Below are 20,083 nucleotides of genomic sequence, written 5' to 3'. Positions count from 1 at the left end.
AAAAGTTAAAGAATATTATATTTTGGTGAGACATCCTTAAATGAGGTTCTTTTGTGCTTTTTTAAAAGATAACAGAGCTGCTTAATGATGTGGAGCGGTTAAAACAAGCTCTTAATGGCTTGTCTCAGCTTACATACACCACTGGGATTCCCTCAAAGAGGCAGAACCAGCAGGTTGAAATGCTCCAGAACCAAGTGAAAACGCTGCAAGAGCAGCTAGCTGTAAGTAGTCATGCAAGGTATTGTCTGAAATGCAGTAGCACTGCTTAAATTTTCTTGTATAAACAAGGAATTATGTATGTGGCCACTGGAGCACTGGGCTTGACTGTAGACTTAGACTTCAAAAGTAGAGTATTCATGAATTATTTTTGTTTTCCCTGACTGCTTGCTTCTCTGTAAATTTCTCTGCTTCTTTCTGCATGTTAGAGTTGCAACACTTGGGAACTTTTCCCGATGAGAAAGACACAATTTAGGGAAAATTTGTGCTCGGGAGATATGCTGCTGTAGTTCATGCCAAGGCCATTTCTGCACGCAAGTTCCATGTTAATATTTTTCTTTCAAAAAACACCAGTCATGTATTTTCTCACTCTGAAAGAAAGTGAGGTTGTCCTTAATGGATTTGACTGTGTTCCCTTGTCTGCAAACACTCTGAAGTGTATTGCTTATCATTAAGTACTAACAGTAAAGGGGAACGCTTTGTGGTAAGTGCTGTGATTTTTGTGCACAAACATATTTGTAGCCCCTTCAATAAAGCTCATAACTAACTTTGCTCACATACATAGCTTTAGTTATCTGTAAATCTGCACAGAAGTAGGACACATCTTTAATAGTATTTGCAAAGTTGGCCCTTGTAAGGCAATGCATTCTTAAATTGGGTGGTTTCAAACAAATGGGTAATGCTGTTGATGAAACAAGTTTTCAATCTTAGCACCTGGCCTGACACACTAGATCAGCTTCTCGATAGCCTTTCAGCAAAATCATTTTGCTACAAGTAAGCAATAAAAGAAGTGAAGCAGTGCCTTTTTTCTTGATTAATGGAGGGGATATAGCTAACTTTAACCTTGAAATTCTGCTTTGGCTAGTCTCTAAGTGCACAAAACCAAGCCCACAAAGTTGGAAATAGGCAAGAGCGGATGATAAAAATGTGATGACTTCACCTCCTCTTCCTATCTTCTTTTTATAGGATGCTAAAAGGCAGCATCAAGAGGTAGTTTCAGTTTATCGGACACATCTTCTTAGTGCTGTACAGGTATGATACTCCCAAGTTCAGATTATTTTACTCTTGTCATATCAACGTAGAGATTCTTGAGACATGTTTCAAACTTCTGCACCAGAAGACCTCAAACTTGAAACTAGCATCAAGTACCTGTTTCCGTGTTGAGAGTTTTAATTTAGAATGGACTGATCCAACAAAAAAGCAAACACTTACCACAGCTGTAGTCCTATTGTGCCATCTTATTACTATTTGTCTATAACCTGCTTTGAAGGGCGATGGTGTCTGGTGATGTGAGCATGTTATTAATTCCGCATCATCCCAGGTAGCGCTGAAGAGAAGTCAAGTAGAAGCTGGAAACTTAATGCAGACTTATCCAGTGGCTCTCACTGAACAAAGAGCTGATCAACTAATTCAAGTCTTATGACTTCAGATACTTAAGCATGCAAAAGAGGGATCATTGCTACAGCAGCAGCTGTGGAGTCCAGAGGATAGGAATGGTCTATTTTTTTTTTTTCCCACATCACATTTTCATCAAGGAAACTGCTGTGTTAGAGAGGCAGACCCTTCTTTCTCTTGTGAGGGGAAAAAAAAAAACAACAGGATTCCTAAAATATTCTAGATTTTCCCAGAGAGTGGTGAAAATACAGCAGTGAGTTAAGACTTTTGGGTAACTTTCAAGAATCTCCTAACACTAGTGATAGATGGTTGATGTTTTGTGGGATTGTTAAGTTTTCTTTTAACTACGTGTTTGCTTGCTCTAGGGCCACATGGATGAAGATGTCCAAGCTGCTTTACTACAGATCATTCGAATGAGACAGGGACTTGTTTGCTGACGTGCGTAGTGCTGTTGCTCTTGACGGCTGCTGCATCTTGTAGGAGTGCTGTGGTGACGGTAGTGATAACCTTCATGAGATTTATATAGTTATGATAATATAGCTGCAATTGGAATCTCTAAATATGAAACAACTTATGAAGCTGAAATATTTTCTTCATGTAAAACAGTAAAATAGGGCTACTAAGTTTCAGATCTGACACTACTTTCATTAGATTAATAAAAGATGTAGAACATCTTTTAAAATTGGTATACAAGCTGACTGTCAAAATGATGACATAGTAGTTAAATTATTTTAATGTCTGATTGACCCCCTTACTAAAGCAAGGCCTATACCCAGAAACTCCGGTTTATCTTCTAACTTGAACCCTCACGGTATGGTTAAAAATAAACTGTTCAAATGAGCTCGGTGAAGTATTGTAGCTGTATATCTCCTTTAACGATTAAGAGAAAGTGGCTATTTTGTCACATAAGCTGATCATGATGTACTACAACATGCTTAGTAAATCAGCTGCAAAGGTAGATGAAAGGTATTTAGGTATGTGTCGTAACTTGGCTGGCCAAGTTACAGACTTTATTTAAATATAAGCTTAAGATGTAGTGCCTTTGCTTTTTGCAAGACTTAAAAATCAGGTTTTCTATCAAAACACTAACTTCTGTGTTTGTCTCCCCTTCCGCTCTCCCCCAAGATTTTTCATGAATGCTTTATAATACTGATTACTGTAGGCTAAAGTAGTGGGACTGGAGTGTCATGGTTTGTAGAGCAGCATTTTGATCTAAATGCAATAGTCCTACTTCTATATAATTTCATTCTTCATTAGGCCTGATATGGGTGCAGACTGTGCAGCTCATTAAGCTGTACACTAGATAATTCAGGTGGAATTGGATTTTCAAACACTGTCTCATGGAAGTTTAAGATATTTTCCTCTTAAGTGTAAATTATGTACTATAATCTTATTTATGGGGAAAGATGCAAATAGTAAGGATTAATGAAACAAGAATTTTTATTTGCTTGGAATCTGCCTATTAAACAAGACAGGGCTTCATTTTTATCTGAAGGATGATGTTCCCATAAATAAGTTTTATGAAAGAAAACATGAAATTTGGGACTATTCAAAGGAAGTAATTGAAGAATGAGTCTGTGTGAGAGCCATGTATGTGGCTGTTTAACAGAGCAAAGGGTGTGAACGCTAGCTGTAGCTGTGTTAACTTCAGTTGGCTTCATTGAAAGCGTTTGCTTCTAACTAGCAAGTAGGGGTCTGGCATCCTGATGCAGAAAAGACAAACTCTTCCATGTTGCTGAAAAATGACTTAAGTCAGAGCTGCTGTGTGTTAACTGGGCTTCCTAACAAGCTGTACCTCGCAGGCTTCGGTCTTTTTTTTTTCTTTTTAGTAGTATTATGTTTGGTTGTTTTTTTTTTTTTTTTGTTCCTTTTTGGGCAGAGTCATCTTGTAGCATTGAAGAGACAACTGCCACATAGGGGAGGATACAGACATAGTGATGAATGTGCAGGGCAGTTTTTATTATATAAATACACTTAATATATTTACTAAATATATGTCTGTAGTTAAAACAGATCTACTGCTGCTTTCCTTTAATTTCTTAGAGGACTATTACAGAAAACATCTCAGTATATATACATTACTTTTTAGCCAAATTCTTTTATGATTGCATTACTTGAAACTCTTATTAGAGCGAATGTGTTTTGATATACTAACTCTGGCATATTTTGATATTGTATGTTTTCTTATTGAGGGAGTTCTATGTGTGTTTTTCTAGATTTCTTCCATATTACATTATCAATAAACTGTTTTCTTCTTTTTATTGTTGTGGTTAATTCTGTAAAAGGTAAAGAAATGTAAATAGTTTGGTGAAATAGTGGGTAGTGAAGGATACTGAAGTCGCCTGAATGCTCTTGAATACCAGGTAACATGTTTGTTTTTCAGATGTCTGCTGGGATTATTGGGTGGTTCTATCTATTTCCAGAGTTTATGGTTGGTAAAATATTGGTGACCTTGATTGAGACTCAAAGCTTCTACCAGTTAGTTCTTCAGAGTAAATTGGCTCTGGCCACTTCTATACCAAGCAGGGCAAACTGTCGATTATGTCAGTTGTGAGGCTTGGAGGTGAACCAGTGAAGTCTTACTACTGCTTTTAATGAAAGCATGTTCACTTAATAGCTTACACTGCTACCTGATTCATGCTAAGCAATCCTTGCAGAATAATTTCTCGGCACTGCCAAAGTCTGTTCATTTGGTGTGACTTGAAAGTGAAGGTCTCTCCAATTTCACTATTAGCTTAATTTAATTTTTGGTTATTTGGATATCTCGTCCAGCCAGTGGGACATGAAAATGAGTAAGGTTGTTACGTTGTTAGGGTATGAACAGTGTAAGTGAAACTTCACTGTATTTAAACAATGACTGGAACAATGGTTTCTCCCTTGGCTCTCTGAAAGAGTTGCTTGTATTCTGAGTTAGTAAGCAGGAGCTCTCTTTGGGGATCTTGTAAATCTCTAGTTTGACCTTGGGGAAAAAAAAAGATTATGTATACATTGGAGTGTTTGGTTTTTTTTTTTTTTTTTCCTGAAGAACTGGAACTTAGGTAGAACTGTTTCAAGATTTGATATGTCTAAACCTTCCCTCTGCCAGCAGGTTTGTTCTGTCAACTTTACTGAGTCAGGGTGTTGTAAAGTGCTTTTCACCGATAACTTTCTGATAGCTTTATATATTTCTCAGGTATAGTATAAGGGTATCTTGATCTCCAGCCATGTTTTTTTTTCTGCAGAGTGAGGCTAATTATTTAAAAGCTTTTTCAGTTATATTTCCATCCTCATTTGTTTTTTAGTAGACAAAGTAATTTCTTCTGCTATTTTACTTTTGCCATCTTTGTTTTAAAGGGGAGGGGAAGATTAACATGCCACTTAAACACCAGCTTGAAACATCTTCAAAAGCGAGCTGCTAGGTGAAAATATTTGCTGTTATTCCACTGCTTACTCCATACTAGAATAGATACCTGGAAATGCTGAGGTTGTACACTTTTTAGGTTTCTTAGTTTCTTATTGTGTTGAGACTTGATTGTTGTAACTGCTGGTCCAGCAGCTGAATTAAAGTGGCATAGATCTGAAGTTTCTCATTGCATTAAATGACTTCAAGATCACTTTTGCAATTTCAACCCAATGTCATGTTACTTGAAGCATGAATATAATTACTGGCTTCATCCATTGCAATACTTTTTTTTAAGGAATAAGTAAAATTACCATTTTTCAATGAAATGTGAATTGGTAGCTGCGATTAGGAAGTTGTATGGGTGTTATGGGTTTTGTTGTTTTATAAAATGTTTCCTTAATACTCCTCTGTATCTCCCGTTAATACGATACTAGAAAGGAGATGATTGAGAAGCTGCTAATTGCTGGGGGAAGGTGGAGGGAAACCCACCAAGCCCTATTGTGCGTTTTCTGCAGTAACATTTCAGTTGTGCATCAGAAAGTAGCTTCTCTTTGGAGGTGCAGTACCACAGAGCTTTTGCCAGCTTGGTGGCTGTAGCCTGTTGTGGAGTTTTAATTGTGGTTGCTTTGCCTTTTGCATAACACTGTTCTTAACAGCTGGATTGTTCTTGGGAGGAAAGTCCAGGTAGGACTTCCAAGTAATTACCTGGGAAGAAAGTCCTACTTTAGAAATAAATGCAAGATAAAGAATGCCATGGAAATGAGAAACTAAGTCTGAATTTCCTTGGAAACACTGTAATTCAGTGTTTCATGTGATACGTGGTAGCTCAGATTCTTTTGTTACCTTGGTATTGGTGATACTATAAAATCATAGCATGCAAGAAAGTAAGCTTAAAGTTTTGAGTTTTAATAGGTGTGGATTGTTTAAATGCTGTACAAATAGGGATGTCTCTGGGCTCAAACTGAATGAACAAGTCCCTTGGCAATGCTGTATACAAGTTTGGGTTGTTTTTGGCTCAGTTGACTCGTGAAGGTTAAATCTGGGCTGTGTCTGCATATGGGTGAAGTTCCTGTGGCAGTGATAATCTGTGTGTTTGGTAAAATCAACCATGAGGTATTGCCTGCCTAGTGAAGGAAGCTTTCAGTATTTGTGTTCATGGACAAACATCACTGACAAATGAAAGGAAGAAATGGGAGGTCACAAAAATGTCAAATATAAATGAAGTGCTTCTAAGAGGTTTGAGGGGTGCTTCACAAGAGGTATTTTGTGATCTGTTCCATGAAACGGTAAAGCAACATTAATAAGCTAATGCAGTTTACAACTGATTGGTGGCACGATGTCCCTATTATGTAATAGCACTTTTTAAAGTGAATAGGTGACTTCTTTTGTTGTTTTGGGTAGATGACTTGGAAATATCTCTGAATCCTGTAAAGTTTATAGAGATTACTGCTTTTTTAATCTAATGCTTGTATTGCTCTGCCAACTCAGAAAATTAACTTCTAATAGAAAAAAACATACATGTAATTCAGTCACAGCTATTAGATCAGATGGATTTTACATTAAGTGAAAAAGATGTTGAGTATTTAAGGGCCATTAAATTGTGAAGCTTTTTATTGTTGGACTCGTAGCCTTCAAGCCAGCACTCCGCTGTGAAGAATATTTATTTTTACATTTGCAAAGTATGCTAGAGGATGGAAGGGAATACATTTTAAAGGAAAATAGGACATGAAAATGTGATGTTTTTCCACTTTGTGAACAGCTAGTTTTATTTCATAATAATTAGTTTTACACTTCATTAAATGTTGGGGGTTTTGCTTATATACTCTTAGAATACAACGGAGAAGACTTTTAAAGTTCTTAGCAGGGCATCAAGTTAGAGTTTTATAATCTAATGTGGGGGTATTTCAGAGAAGATGGGATCTTTTTAAGGGTTCCTCTCATCTTGAGGGTCAGGTGTAGCATAAGAGTTATTCTGGATGCAAAGACTCTTCTAGTTGGTGTCATCTTGCCATACTACTTGCTGGAGCTCAGGTCTTGGGAGATACTGACTAATGGACAAACCTACAGATGATGAGGATAGATCAAGTTGTAATGTGATCTGGTCACAACAGACTTGGACAAGTCGCTCACTGTCTTCAAGCAGCTCTGGGGCTTGATGGGTGGGAATACTTGTGCCTTTAGCCTAAAAAAGTTGTCTGTAAACATCACAGCTATGAAAAAGAGTGATCTTGTGACCATGCAGGTACAGTCTAGCTTGCAAATTCCTCTGAAAGAAGTAGTGAAGGATTTTTTGAGGGAAGCAAGGATGGGAGAGGTGAGGGAGATGTTTCTGTCAATGAGAAATTCCCTAGGAAAAAGCAGGTATAGAAACCGGGGAGGGGGAAGTGCCGGTTGTGGGATACCAGAATAAAACCCCTGCCAGAATATGAAAATGGCTCAAGCTTCAGGGAAACGGCCCAAGCTGGCGCGGGTCATCTTGTGTCTGTAGGAGGCCAAGGACTTAAAAGGAATACTTGCTGAAAGCAAGAATAATGCACAGGTTTTTAAAAGAAATGGATTGAGAAATGCCCATTAAGTATTTATGGGCCTGACTTGAAATTATGAAACTGGAATATGTTCCAGCTGGTGAGCTATGACAGGAATACACTGGAAACAGCAGAATGGGTGGTGAGGTATGATATTAAAGCTACCAGTGCATGGCCTAAAATCAGAGAGAACATTGCCCTCTAGGCTTGAAAAGGAGAGCAAGGAGAGAGCTGTCTGTGGGTAGACTCTTGCAAATTACATCGCGTTTTGAAAAGTTTTAATTTTAGCTCAGGAATGAATTAAAAGGCAGTGGGCCTTTCCTGCTCTTGACTGCTTCTGTGCAATCGCAGCTGAGACGAACCTGTGAAAATGCTGATTTCTGTTCATAGTGGTAGCGTTAGGAGATAGCAAGAGACCCGTCAAGTTGTGCTTAAGAAGTTGGCAGCCTGCATCTCCTGGAGCAGGACGCGGTGTGGGCTTGTCTAGTGAGAAAATGCAACATTGCTACTAGTGTGGTAAAGCTGGAAAAACATGGAGTTCTCAGCTGAGTTTCACCTGGTAACACATGAAGAAATAAGTCTTCAATTTCTTTTGGTAATACAGGGAAGTACATGCACTTTGGCCTTTTATATTTCAAATCTGAAGTGAGAATTACTCCAGAATATCTGCTCCTGCTCAGAGGAGGATGCTGAAATGATATATGCATGAGTACTTTCTAATGCTTGTATGACACGTATTGAAAACAGCTCTAGAAAATGGGTCTGCGTCATGCTGTGTGCTTGGTGGAGGCACAAAGCTGGCAAGCTTAATTACTTGGAGCTGTGTTCTTGCCTGGCTGTGCTGCCTGACGAGGCACAGAGCTCCCCTCTCCAACAACGACAGTTCTGCAGTGCGCAAACTGCCCCATGCCTACAACGCTTCCTGCAGCAGGGTGTGCATTTATCGTGCCTTCTAATGGGTGAGAAATTTGAAGAGCAGATTACAGTTTGAAATAGAGCAGGGAGAAAGTGTACTGATAAAGAGGGAGCTGCTTTCTGGTCTTCTGTGCCCCTACAGAAACCATATATCTAGAATTATGATTACTTGCTGCTGGAGGGACAGGAGATTTGAAGCTTTTTGCAGTGGCTTGCAAGGGGAAGTGCAAATTTAAAGCGTAGGTGATAGGTGCAAGACCTTTAAATGCTGATCTTACAGGAGCTAAGAATTCCAGCATCGACTGCAGCAGGGCCTGGATTTTCAGATGGTGAGATTCATGTTGTATTCTGCCTAGGAGAAAATGACTTTGTCTCCTTTTAGAAATCCTGGACTGTTGGCAGCTTGCTCTGGTCTGAAGCTCGACAGAGTTGTCAAATTCCTATAAATCTGAATAAAATACAACTCTGTGTACGCATCTCAGCTCTTAAGTCTGACACTCTCAAGCTGTTGGAGGTTTTTCTGGAGGTGCTGTGTTGATACCTTCCACACATACAAGGAGTGGGAGTGATGCACTCGGAAAACATGGGACCTCTGGTGTTCATGCATATTTTTATACAAGAAATCTGAGGCAGAAACATGGTAACCCTCTTCCAGCAATCTCCTCCCAGCCTCGGGCAGTTAAGTCTCTCACATCCTACTGTTGCTAAAAGGTAAAGAAAATCAGTGGGCATTTAAGTAGTGACACACGGTGATAAAAGGGAATTATTTGGTAAAAAGCAAAAACTTGCAGGAGGTCAGGGTGGAGGGAGAGCAGGGTCTGAAAAAAGGGTAACAGGGTTCTCCCAGGGCTTCAGGTTTACCTGGGGAGAGTGAGGGAAGTACAAAAATACATTAATTTGGGCAGCTTTGAAGAATCCTGGCAGTCCTCTATTTTTCTCTCTTCTGAATGAGGTTGTTAAAAGAGCTGAGGGAGGATGGTACAGGTCCCCTGGGCATAGGAGGGGGCTCTCAATTCCCTGGTTGTTCCCACTTCTTTCCCCAGTTGTTCCCCCAGTGTTTCCCACTGTGTACCCACTTCTTGCTGATGGGAAGAGCAGACAACTGCTCTCCCCTCCAAGAGGGTCCTTAAGGAAGGAGGAATACTTTGCTGCACTCTGTTTAAAGATTTGTGCCAATTGAAAGGATGAGGACTTGCTGCTCGGACCTACCGCATTTCCCTGTGGTGCTCCTGGTTCTCTGGCGTGGGAGCAGATCGCCTGCCCGCCTCTGAGAGGCAGGGGCAGGGTGACTGCGGGAGCTGCCGCAACCTCCAGAAGGGCCTCGATGGCTGAGAGAGCTTTCTATCTGCAGCAGGACAAAAGAGCTTTCACCTCCTTGTTTCTTTGTGTCCGAGTTTTAAATTTTGCTATGGAAGGTGCTGTTGGGAAAAGACTTCAGCTGTAGTTGACCAAAGCTTGCCATCCTGAGAGGGCTGCATTGGGACATCAGTGACCACTTTTCCACGTGACAGAGGAGGTGCTCCATGCCATGGCTCAGTCCTGACAGGAGTGCCGTGCGCTGCTCACGTGCCCCTGTTGAGGGGATGTTACAGTGCTCCAGGCTGGAGGGGTATGGGAGAGGACAGGGATGGGACGTTGCATGGGAGATCTTCAGTTGAGTGTTAAATTCTCTGCAAATGTTAGGAGAGTATTTAATCTACTTATTCTCATGAGCTGTTGTAGAGCTAAGAACTTTGGTGATAAAGGAAGGGGGGATGTAGAGCTTTAAAATTATTGGTGCTTCAACAGATCACCAGCATCAGATTGCACGTGTCTGTCTTGTTCCACTTCATAGCTGCTTCCTCTGAATCTTAAACAGTCAAGGCTCTCTGCAGACGTTTCCTGTTGTCCTTGCCCGAAATGCGACCTTGGAAAGCCAAAGTGAGTTTATTTAAATGTCCCCACCACACACGGCAGCACAGCCCCCGTGCCCCTGATCCCACACCAAACCCTGGCTGGCTGAGGGCTTGCGTGTGGCATCTGATAGAGCACGTGATTTAAAAACTTCCCAGGGTCACCTTTGCAGTATCTCAAATGCAATTGATGGGGAATCCAGGGACCCATTTTAAAGTAAATTACATGGAACAAATAAACCAATCTGCTTCTAAAGTGCTCTTGTGCCTTTGAAAACACTGACACTGGCTGTCTGCTGGGTTTTTTAAGGGTATTTTTATTCATTCTAATTGAGTTGACCTTATAAAAAAAAAAAGGCAAAACTGAATAAAAAAACCCCACCCCAGTGATGTGGGTGTCTGCTTAGGAGGTGTTTGTTTTTAATCTATGCCAGCTTGCTCAGGCAGCCACAGTAGTAAGGACACTGCAATTACTCCCTTGCAAAAGGCTTTGCTGCACCCCAGGACCTGAGTTCTGGTGGCAGGTAGCGCTGGCTGCTGCGGCGTGCAGGGTGCGTGGTCACACGCTTGGCCAAGAGCAAGCAAGGAAAAGTCTCTTCAGAGCCGCTCTTGGCAGTTGTCCCTTTGCTAGCCTGGGAGGGAAGGAAGCATCGTTCTGGTCAGGGCAACCTGATCTGCTTTTCTTTGTCTTCCTACCTTTTAAATCTAAGCATGCTCTTAGCCTCCTTGGTCTGTAGCGGAGAGGTCCACCATTTGGTGATGTTCAAGCTTGTTATTGATGTCTCTTGGGATGGGGCAGAACTCGCAGCAATAGCTTTGCACCGTGGGCTGTGCTCCAAGTGTTTCCGACTGGGTTAGTGATCATTAACAATGTGCCTGTGTGCCATCAGATCACCTGGCAGTACAAATTTGTCTACCTCAAGCATGATCCTGTCATCATATTTGTCAGACGAGCTGGAACAGGCAGTCCCGAGCTCGTGCTGGCTCTGTGGTTTCTGTGCCAGCTGTGGGATAACAGATGGTACCTGCTCTGGCATAACCTCGTCTCTGCAATCAGATCAAGCTGGGCTGAGGACAGAGGTTACCTGATCTGGCGCAGAGCCTGCCGGGACAAAGTTGACGTGCCAACACTTCAGGAATGTGTTTGAACTGGCTCAGGGAGTTTATACTGGATCAGCACTTCTGGGCTACGTGCTTACAGCATGTTTTCGTCCTGTATCAGACCCCTCAGAGCTGAAAAGTGATTAAAACACTTAGAAGAGGGTCTCTAGTACGGTTCATCCCTGGCTGTTGTGTTGCAAGCTGGTTTTATTCCTATTCTCTTGTTGAAGCCGGGTGAGATTTGGAGATGACATTTTCTCGGATGGAGGCCTGGGTTTCGCCACATGGTTATTCAGATTAGACTTTCTGTTGCTAATGGCAGCTTTCTCAGCATCCCTTTGGGACTGGGGATGGGGGGGGGGGGGGGGAGGCTGGACAGTCTGCTAGATGAGATACAGAACCAGAAGGGGCTGTAGACTGGCAAAACTGCTATTTTGGCAAGTGACTGCTGAGCTGTTAGGGGAGAGAAGGCATCTTGCTTGTCATGTCAAGGTTCCTATCAGATTTGTCTCCAAAAGATGCATACTTTCCCCTGGTAGTTTCAAATGCATTTAATTGCAGTGTACTTACAGAGCTGCTGCCTGTAGGCTCTGGCAGAGATGATGCTCTGCCCTGTGGCTCTGAGTTGTTTTGTGCCAGCTGACTTTCCTAATTGACAGTGTTCACTCTGCACTGATATGGCAAGTCATAAAATGTATAACAAGTGTTATGGGGGAGGGAAAACTGGCGAGAGGATTCTGGCCCTACCTTGGCACAAAGCACTTACCCAGGAATGTGCTTATCTGGTGTATTCCCATCGCAGGTATGAGACGCTTTTCTATTTCTGTTGAAATAGAGATGCGCAGGTGAGGTTAAAAATGCTGTGGATGGACTTTCCTTGGGCTACGAGAAGGTATACCGTTACCTATGTCAGCTGGCTTGCCTTGTCAGGACAAAATACATATGTGACCATCTTAATCATCCTGAAATCCTGGGAGCGTGCTTTAGGGGCATAGGAGGAAAAAAAAGGAACTCCACAAATAGTCCAGAGCTGGACAGTAAGAGAGCGAGCTTTAAATTCTTGGGTGGGCCAATGTGTGGCATGTAGTCTTGTGGCAGTGTGTGGAATCCCCCGAGGCTCGATACCAGCGGATTGATGGGTATCGAACTGCACAGCACCCTGCCCGGCGGCTCTCCCTGTGCCAGCCTGGGCATGGAACAGGTTAATGCTCAAACTGGTGGATTTCTGCAGCCTGGGCTGCTGCTGAGCCCCTAATCTAATATGGTAGCCCAAACTACTGTGCCATCGAAACAAACCTGGAAAGTGTATGTTAATACTGTCTGCAGAAGTGGGAAGGAAAAATATTTCTGTTGTTAATTGGAGGCCAGGGAAAGCTCAGACTAGCACAGGTCTGGCTGTGCGGGTGGTTTCCCAGCTTAGAAGCTTCTGAAAAGAGCCGGGTGTTTTCAAGTGCTATAAGCATCGCCTAATATGAGTATCAGACGAATAACGAGGTGGCAGCTATCCTGACTCTTACCAGCATCCAGGATGAATGAACAGGAAGTGAATGCTGTCAGGCAGAAGCATTTATGCAGGAAGAAAAACGCCTGCTATGTGGCATGTTCTGTACGGCTGGTCAAAAGGTATTGTGAAGAGACATTTCTTCTCTGAGTATCTGTGGGGGCACTTCTTCAAAGCTTCCCATGTTCACTGTGGAAGTGTTGGGTGGCATGAAGAGAAAGAGGTGGAACGTAAGCGGGAGATGCATTATTTTAAAAGAAATAACTAATTCTAAAACTTACCTTAAAATGAGAATTTCCATAACTAAGTAATTTAGGGAAAGAAGCACTTCTGAATACTTCTGCTTAGGGGAAGACATTGCAATTAATTCTAATTTAAAGGTAGTTTGTCCTGTCCTGATATGATTGGATTTCATTGAAAAATAAGGGGTAGTTGTACACTGACTCGGCAGAAGCAGAGCTGCTCGGCCCTATGAGAAACCTGCTGCTTTGGGATTACTCGTGGTTTTTAACATTTGGACGTACGTAACAGCCGAGCTGTGTGTGCTGTGACACATTCCCTGACACTGGGGTTTGGACTCCCACTGACCCTGCAAATGCTGCTGGGAGGATCTTGATGCTGAAGGCTCCAGTTCTGTTCAATAGACTCCATAAAGCTCTGATTAAGCCTCCCGGGCCCGGTTCCGTGTGCTGTTTTCATTTGAATGTTTCACGCGGGTAACTCTGCCTGTGCAGGGAGAGCTTATGAGAGAGGCACTTTGCACGAGCAGTTCCGAGCGCCTTCGCCAGTGCAAGTGTGTTGTGCAGGCTCCTGCTGGGGTTGGATTCCAGCACGCCTGGCAATGTCATCTCATTTGGGCAGGAGCAGGTCAGATGCCTTTGGCCACTGCTCTCGGGAAGAGCTTGTTCCACTAAGCCTTCGCTGCTTGCGTGGCTCTGGTGCTCGTTGCTTGTGGCCTGAGGTGGTTCATGGCCAGCTCTGTACCTGTTTTGGTCTCGCACCGATGTTGTCCTTCAGCACAGACGCTGTTCTGCGTTCCCAGTGCTTACTGCCTCTCTGTCTCTGTTCCTCTGAACAGTCCTCCAATGCTCTTTGGGTGGCGAGGCTCTGCCGGACACGTGAAACTTTGTTCTCCCTGGGCACTGGCAGTGACTCAACGTCATCTCAGTGCCTTGAGCATGCACTAAACAACCTGCTAACTCCTGTTGATCCTCAGACTGGTCTGTGAAGGACTCCAGTGTGTGCTGGGAGCAGTGTGATACAGCCACTTTCATGCCTGCTCCCTGCTCTCCCCTCTTTGGGTTCTTCACGCTGCCCTTTCCATCAAAGGGAAGTAGTTCCATGGCGTATAGCATCAGGTGCCTTCTGGAAGTGCAGCCGAGACTCGCCACTGTCCTTTGTAGGATCAGCAGACCAGAACCCATTGTTCCCGGGGCAACCTCGCAGCGCTGGTGGGGAGGGGGGATGCTCAGCCTGGTCCTGTTCCACTTTCCCATTTGTCTCCATCACATCAACTGCTCTTTGAAACTTGCTCTGAAGTGTCACGTGGGAGCTGCCCTGACCTCAGTACTTCTCATGCTGTCACTTGTGGGTTTTGCTGTATAGGCTGGGCAATAGAAATGTAAGTGATTTTTTTTTAGTTTTTATGTCTTTAAATAACCAAAACACCCGCATTCTGTAATCTGCTTTGGAATCTGATGAGCAGCAGATGGCTCCGTGCTCTGTGCGAGCACCCATCCTCTCCATACCGAGGAATAACTACGTCATGTTGTTCAACAAGCCACAGAAAAGAATATTTTAATCCAACCTTGCTTCCCCCTTCTTTCCGCCCACCCCCCCGCGGTTTGTTGTTGCGCTCGGTAGCTTGCCATAACGCATTCATCCTGCCCGCCCCTGATTGGAAACACAAGACGTGGCTTCATTACAAGCGCTATGGCTTCCCCCTACACTTAACATACCGTACAAATTGTTTGCTCAACTTTGGCATCTTGCCTCAGAGGAATTTTTGTCATTCGAAGGTTTTAAATCAGCTATTTGAGCCACTCACGATTGTAAATAATAGGCTATTAGTTTCTAAGAGCCATGCTCGCCGGCGTTTCAGCCCTCTCGGAGGGAGCACGCTCTCTTGGAACCCCCGTCATGCCTCTGGAACTGAACGCTGTTAAAAAGAAACCCCAAAACACTGCCCTGGGAAAATTCATTTATAGAAAATAAGTGAAATGAATAGATGTTTTTAGCCACATGTTACTCATTTTCCTTTTATTGCTTTAACATGTCTTCACTGGAACACGTTCCCGCGGGCGGCGGGTGCCAGCTGTACACCTGGCTCAGGCGGGGAAGAAACCGAGTTTGGCCTTTCATCTTTTCTGTTTGCTGTTATGATTGGAACCAAGGATTGGCCCCAGATCAGACAAAGGGGGAGCTGAAAACCATCCTCAGAGCTGGTTTCTAGAGGAAGCCTTATAGGGTTGTGTGTGGGGGGTTTCTTTTTTTCTTTTTTCCCCCTTTTTGGAGCTCTTGTATGGAGTTTATATACTGGCAGAGGCAGGAAACCATTGTGTACAATATGGCAAACAGAGCTCGCAGGCAGCCAGGCCAAAGGCTATAAATTATTATTTTAATTTCTTGGTTTATGGTTTCTTGTTGACTCCAGATCAATAGGAAAAAGGTGAGTTGAGCCACCTCTTTTAATTAAAAGGCTGCTGTGATTAGACTTCAGCGAGGGATGGAGAGGAGCGTGAAAAGATGTGCCTGGAAGCAGATGCTGGTTTCCAGTGCGGGGTGTGTTGCTCTCCGCTCTGTTAGTTCCTCGGGTTTTCTAGAGGCCAAGTTTCTCGAGGAGAAACCCGAGTGCAGCGCAGGACGCTTTGCAGCGTTTCCTTCCAGCCTGTTTCGTGTTTGCATTCTCACACCCTAAGCCAGCGGCCCTTGTTTCCCACAGAATAAGAAGGCAGTGTATTTTAGTGGAATCTTCTGCTTATTTTAAAACAATTCTCATTTCATTTCAGCCTAAACTCGGGATGCTTTCCCTGTAGTGCTGAGAAATGATTAGCATTTTGCACCTAACAGGTGCAGCAATATTTTTCTTTCCGAAGATTTTCCAGAGCGAATTGCACATCTGTAACAAAGCTTGTGTTTTTCTGCTCATCGCCTTCAGACACGGCCATAATTAAATGCAGATATTAAAACTGAAGCCTAGTTTATGTTCCATAATTCTTAGGAGAATGACCCATCGTATGATACTTGTTTGAAGTCTTAGTTAACCTTTAATCATTTGATGCTGAGTCTGGCTTTGATTTTGCTACAGGGGGAAAAAAAAAAAAAAAAAGATAGTGTATTTTGCAAAATCTTCAGGGAGGAAATATGCCATCCTGTGGCATTTCTCATCGTGCTGGGAATGTTACGTTGGAAATCTCTTCGATGATAAAGTCAGTGGAATGAAGGCTTTTTCTGTTTCCGTGCTTGGGCTGTGCCTCTTCTAAGGTTGGTATCCAGTATCAGAATAATGACTTAAATGCTGCTGAAGCTAATGGGTGTGACGGGGACCTGGGAGGGCTGAGCGGGCCGGGCCGGGGCGGCTCTGAAACGCGGCGTTTCCTCAGTGCTGAGCTATGCTGAGTAGATACTTGAGGAAACACTTACAGGCGTTCAGAAAAGCAGAACTAGAAATGTTAAATCTTCAGCAAATTCCACGATAAAAGCAGAGCCAAAAGCTCTTCGGGAACACGTCAGCTTGTTTGTTTTTCACCTCCTGGGAGGTGCGGTTGGGCTGGCAGCGAGCCGTCGCACGAGCCCCCGCCGTGCCCACGAGCGGGGTGAAGAATTCCCCTCGCTCCCTCCCACCCAAGCGCCGCTGTGGGAGCGTGGACTGACGCCCGCTCCAGCTGCTGTGGAAAACCTGCCTGCCATGGCGGGTTTGGCTGGGTGCCGGCGGAGCCGGGCTCTCCAGTAGAGGGGGAAATCCTGAGGCCATTCCAGTGCTGGTGCAAGGTGGGCGAGGAGTGCGGTGCCCTGGGTCAGACCGGCCTTGCTGCGCCCGTCTCAGCAATCCGGGGGTTTCGAGCACTTCTGACCTCCTGAATTCTTCATCCCCCGTGCCAGTGGTTGCTTTTCACCGTGATTCCTTCCCTATAACCATCACAGCTGTTTCCTTCTCCAAAGAATGAGAAATAAACTCCCCTGGCTCCAGCCAAAACCCCGTCACTGCTGGGAAGTGGTTTGTCGGCAGGGGCTGCAACAGGCGACAGCGCAAGTGAAACGGGGGCTCGTGCCGGGAGGGACACGTGCTTCCACCCAGCACTGGAAAGCTCGTCCCCTCCTCGTTTGAGGGGCTGAAGCCTGTGCCGGCCGTGGAGCAGGTGAAGCTGTGGGGCCAAGGGGAGCCTGGGGCTGCCTGGGCCGCGGTGCCACGCTCGGGTCCAGGAGCTGCCCGGGGGGCGTGCAGCTGGCAGACAGATCAAAGGGAGGGTTATAGTGGCCGTGCACTCCCCAAAACGCTTTCTTCCTGTGCGTGTGAACACTCAGTCACTTCACTTGCAGTTTTGATGGGAGAATAGAGAGCAGTATCAAGGGGTGGACTTGATTTGGGGAATTCAGGCTTTGTACATTGGTACGGTCTTTCCTCCAGGTGCTGATTGAACCTCGTTGGGGCGTCTTTCAGCCCTGACTTATTAATGCTGTCATGGGCTCGCTTTGGCCTGTGAGCACTTCCACTGAACCCTGGTGAGAGCTGGGTGTGCGCCCAGGAGCATGTGGGATCACATCCACCGTCCCATCGGGCTCTGAGAAGTCACCGCAGGCGTGTAAGCTTTGAAAATGTTGACTTGCCCAATCGGCAAGATCTGCGTGGGCAGCCCTGGTTCTCCTGTCGCAAAGGACTTTTGCGTGGTAAGCGGAGAGAATATTTGGACTTGCTGGTTGTGTCCCCAAATCTCTCAGCTTCAGCTTTCCATCTGTGTGCAGACGGTAAAAGCATCGCTGTCTCCCAGGGGCCGGGGAGGGTGAACACTCGGCGTTTGTGAAACATTGGATGTAATGGAAATCGGGGCTGGCTAATGCGGCGGGAGCTCTCCGCTGACTTCTCTAAGCACCACAGTGCCCTTCCCAGAGATACTCTCACTCGTCTTCTTTCACTTCCCGGAATGATCTCAATGGAGCCGTTCTCACGTTAATGGCAGAGGCTCTTCCCCCGCGGACGGCCGCGCTCCCGGGGGCTGCGGGTTGGCACCCGCGGGCTGTGCTCTGGCGAAAGGCCCCGTTTGGAGCGTCCCTGTGCCCCACAGTCCCCCTCCGCTCCGCCCTTGTTTTGGCGGCGCTGCGGCCTCCAGGTGGTGCCAGAGCCGCGGCCGAGAGCCGACGGGGCTGCGGCGGCCCCGGGGCCGCTGCCGGGGTGGATGGGTGATGCCGGGGTGGATGGGTGATGCCGGGGTGGATGGGTGATGCCGGGGTGGATGGGTGATGCCGGGGTGGATGGGTGATGCCGGGGTGGATGGGGAAACTGAGGAAAAAAAATCTGCACCAAGAGCGTTGCCAAGTTCAGGGAAAGCTGTTCTATGCCCTGCTGCTTTAGGTGGTCGAGAACATCCCCCTGAAGCAGGTGAAGCATCGAAAACAAGACTTAAGATGTCAAAAAGGTCCCCAACTTTGTATAAAAAAAAATTCTTTATGGCTTCATAATTTTTCTGCATTGTATCTGTTCTAGCAGCAGTTGGGTCCCGGCCCCTGTCTGTGCGGTGGAAGGGGGTGGATGCAAAGGGAGCAGCAAGGCTTGCTCCCCACCAGCCCCATGGAGGAGAATATCTAAAGGAGGTGCTCATCCCCCACTAGCCTCGTGTGCCAGGGGTTGCACGCCAGCTCCCTGATCCATCCGCTCTGCTGTTTCCGCTGTTCCATGAGCATCTCCCCTGGTTCTGAATATCCTTGAAGACGTTTTCATTCACTACTCAATCTGAGAGCATTTAACACAGTTTTTAAAAAAAAAAAAAAAAAAGCTAAGGCTAGTCGGGCAGGCTATTGAATTATTCTTTCATTGAGAAAACAAGGCTGTCTGGAGAGCAGCAGTATATCTGCCATGGTTCACAGCTATCACAAGGCTGAAATACTTGATCTCTTAATTTCCAAAGATGTCAGATTGACTGTTTGTTTCCCTGTTAAAAGCACTTGTAGTTGGTAAGAATTGGGGGTCAACTACAGGTTCTAATACAAGAAATCCCTGGTCCCTCTTGCTGCAGGGGCTGTCTGCTTCTGGCACAAGCCTGGCGTAAGAGCTCTGTTCACACTGGAACCGACTGGACCTGCTCAGCCAGGCACAATTTCTCAGGGAAGCATTGACTGTGTGGAGTTGGGATGCGTCTTCCTCTTGTGAAGGGAGGTGAGAGGTCCTGCCGTGTCCCTCAAGACTGGGGCCTCTTCCTGCTGGTGTCCAGGAGCAGCGTCCTTGGAGGAAGCTGCGACCAAATGGCCGCTGTATGCGGCACTGGGTGAACTGGTCATGGGTAGTGCCTCACCAGCCTCTGTGGACTTGGCTTTCTTAGTCAAAACACGTTTGTTGGCAGTGCTCCTGCCGTGCCCCATGTGTCCGCCATGCCGGTTCCTCTGCGGAAGGCTTGCTGTGAGCAGGCCCCGTGTGAAGGGGATGTTGGTGAGAGACAGGGACTGACTCTTGTCTGGCTCTGCCTGTGGACATAATTTATTTTCTGAGGACAATCCAGCTGGTTGCCGAATGGGGTAGCATGGCTGGCATTTGCCTTTTCAAGTTTGGTTTCTGTGGAGACTAGTTTCTTCATAGGTGATAACTTTACAGAGGAGACTAATGACCACATGTTGATGAAATACTGCTGTGAGCCCATCTGGAACTGACCTGTGCCTTTGGGTAACAGCTGGTGAGCAAAGACAGCAGAGGGAGCTGCCCTAGCAGAAGTGGAAGAGGTTGACCCCTTTTCTCTCTGACAGGGCTGTTAGCTTTTTTAGGATCAAAGCTTTTCACATTTGGTCCCTGTACTTGAAGAAGCTCAAGTGTTTCCACTGCAGACATTAGTGATTCTGGCTCTGCTCCCTGCCACCCATCCCCAGATCCACTTTGCGAGCATTCTCCTTGAAACTGTAGTTTACAAAAATAAAACCTAGATTAAAGCCAGTACAGCTGCCCTGAGGTTTG

At 45.1% G+C, this 20,083-nt stretch overlaps 1 protein-coding gene across 1 annotated transcript in view; it reads left to right on the top strand.

Annotated features, from left to right (window-relative positions):
- UACA (uveal autoantigen with coiled-coil domains and ankyrin repeats) overlaps positions 1 to 3,872 on the top strand; it is a 34,050-nt gene extending 30,178 nt beyond the window's left edge. The window contains exons 17-19 of the mRNA XM_082488709.1: positions 69 to 221; positions 1,183 to 1,248; positions 1,977 to 3,872. Of these exons, the coding sequence (XP_082344835.1) occupies positions 69 to 221; positions 1,183 to 1,248; positions 1,977 to 2,048 (291 nt within the window). The 3' untranslated portion in view covers positions 2,049 to 3,872. The remainder of the gene's footprint in view (positions 1 to 68; positions 222 to 1,182; positions 1,249 to 1,976) is intronic.
- The last annotated feature ends 16,211 nt before the right edge of the window (positions 3,873 to 20,083 follow it).

Source organism: Vanellus vanellus (genome assembly GCF_965231255.1).
Source record: "Vanellus vanellus genome assembly, chromosome: 11".
In the NCBI taxonomy this organism is placed as follows: domain Eukaryota; kingdom Metazoa; phylum Chordata; class Aves; order Charadriiformes; family Charadriidae; genus Vanellus; species Vanellus vanellus.
This window is presented reverse-complemented; position numbering and strand designations above follow the sequence as displayed.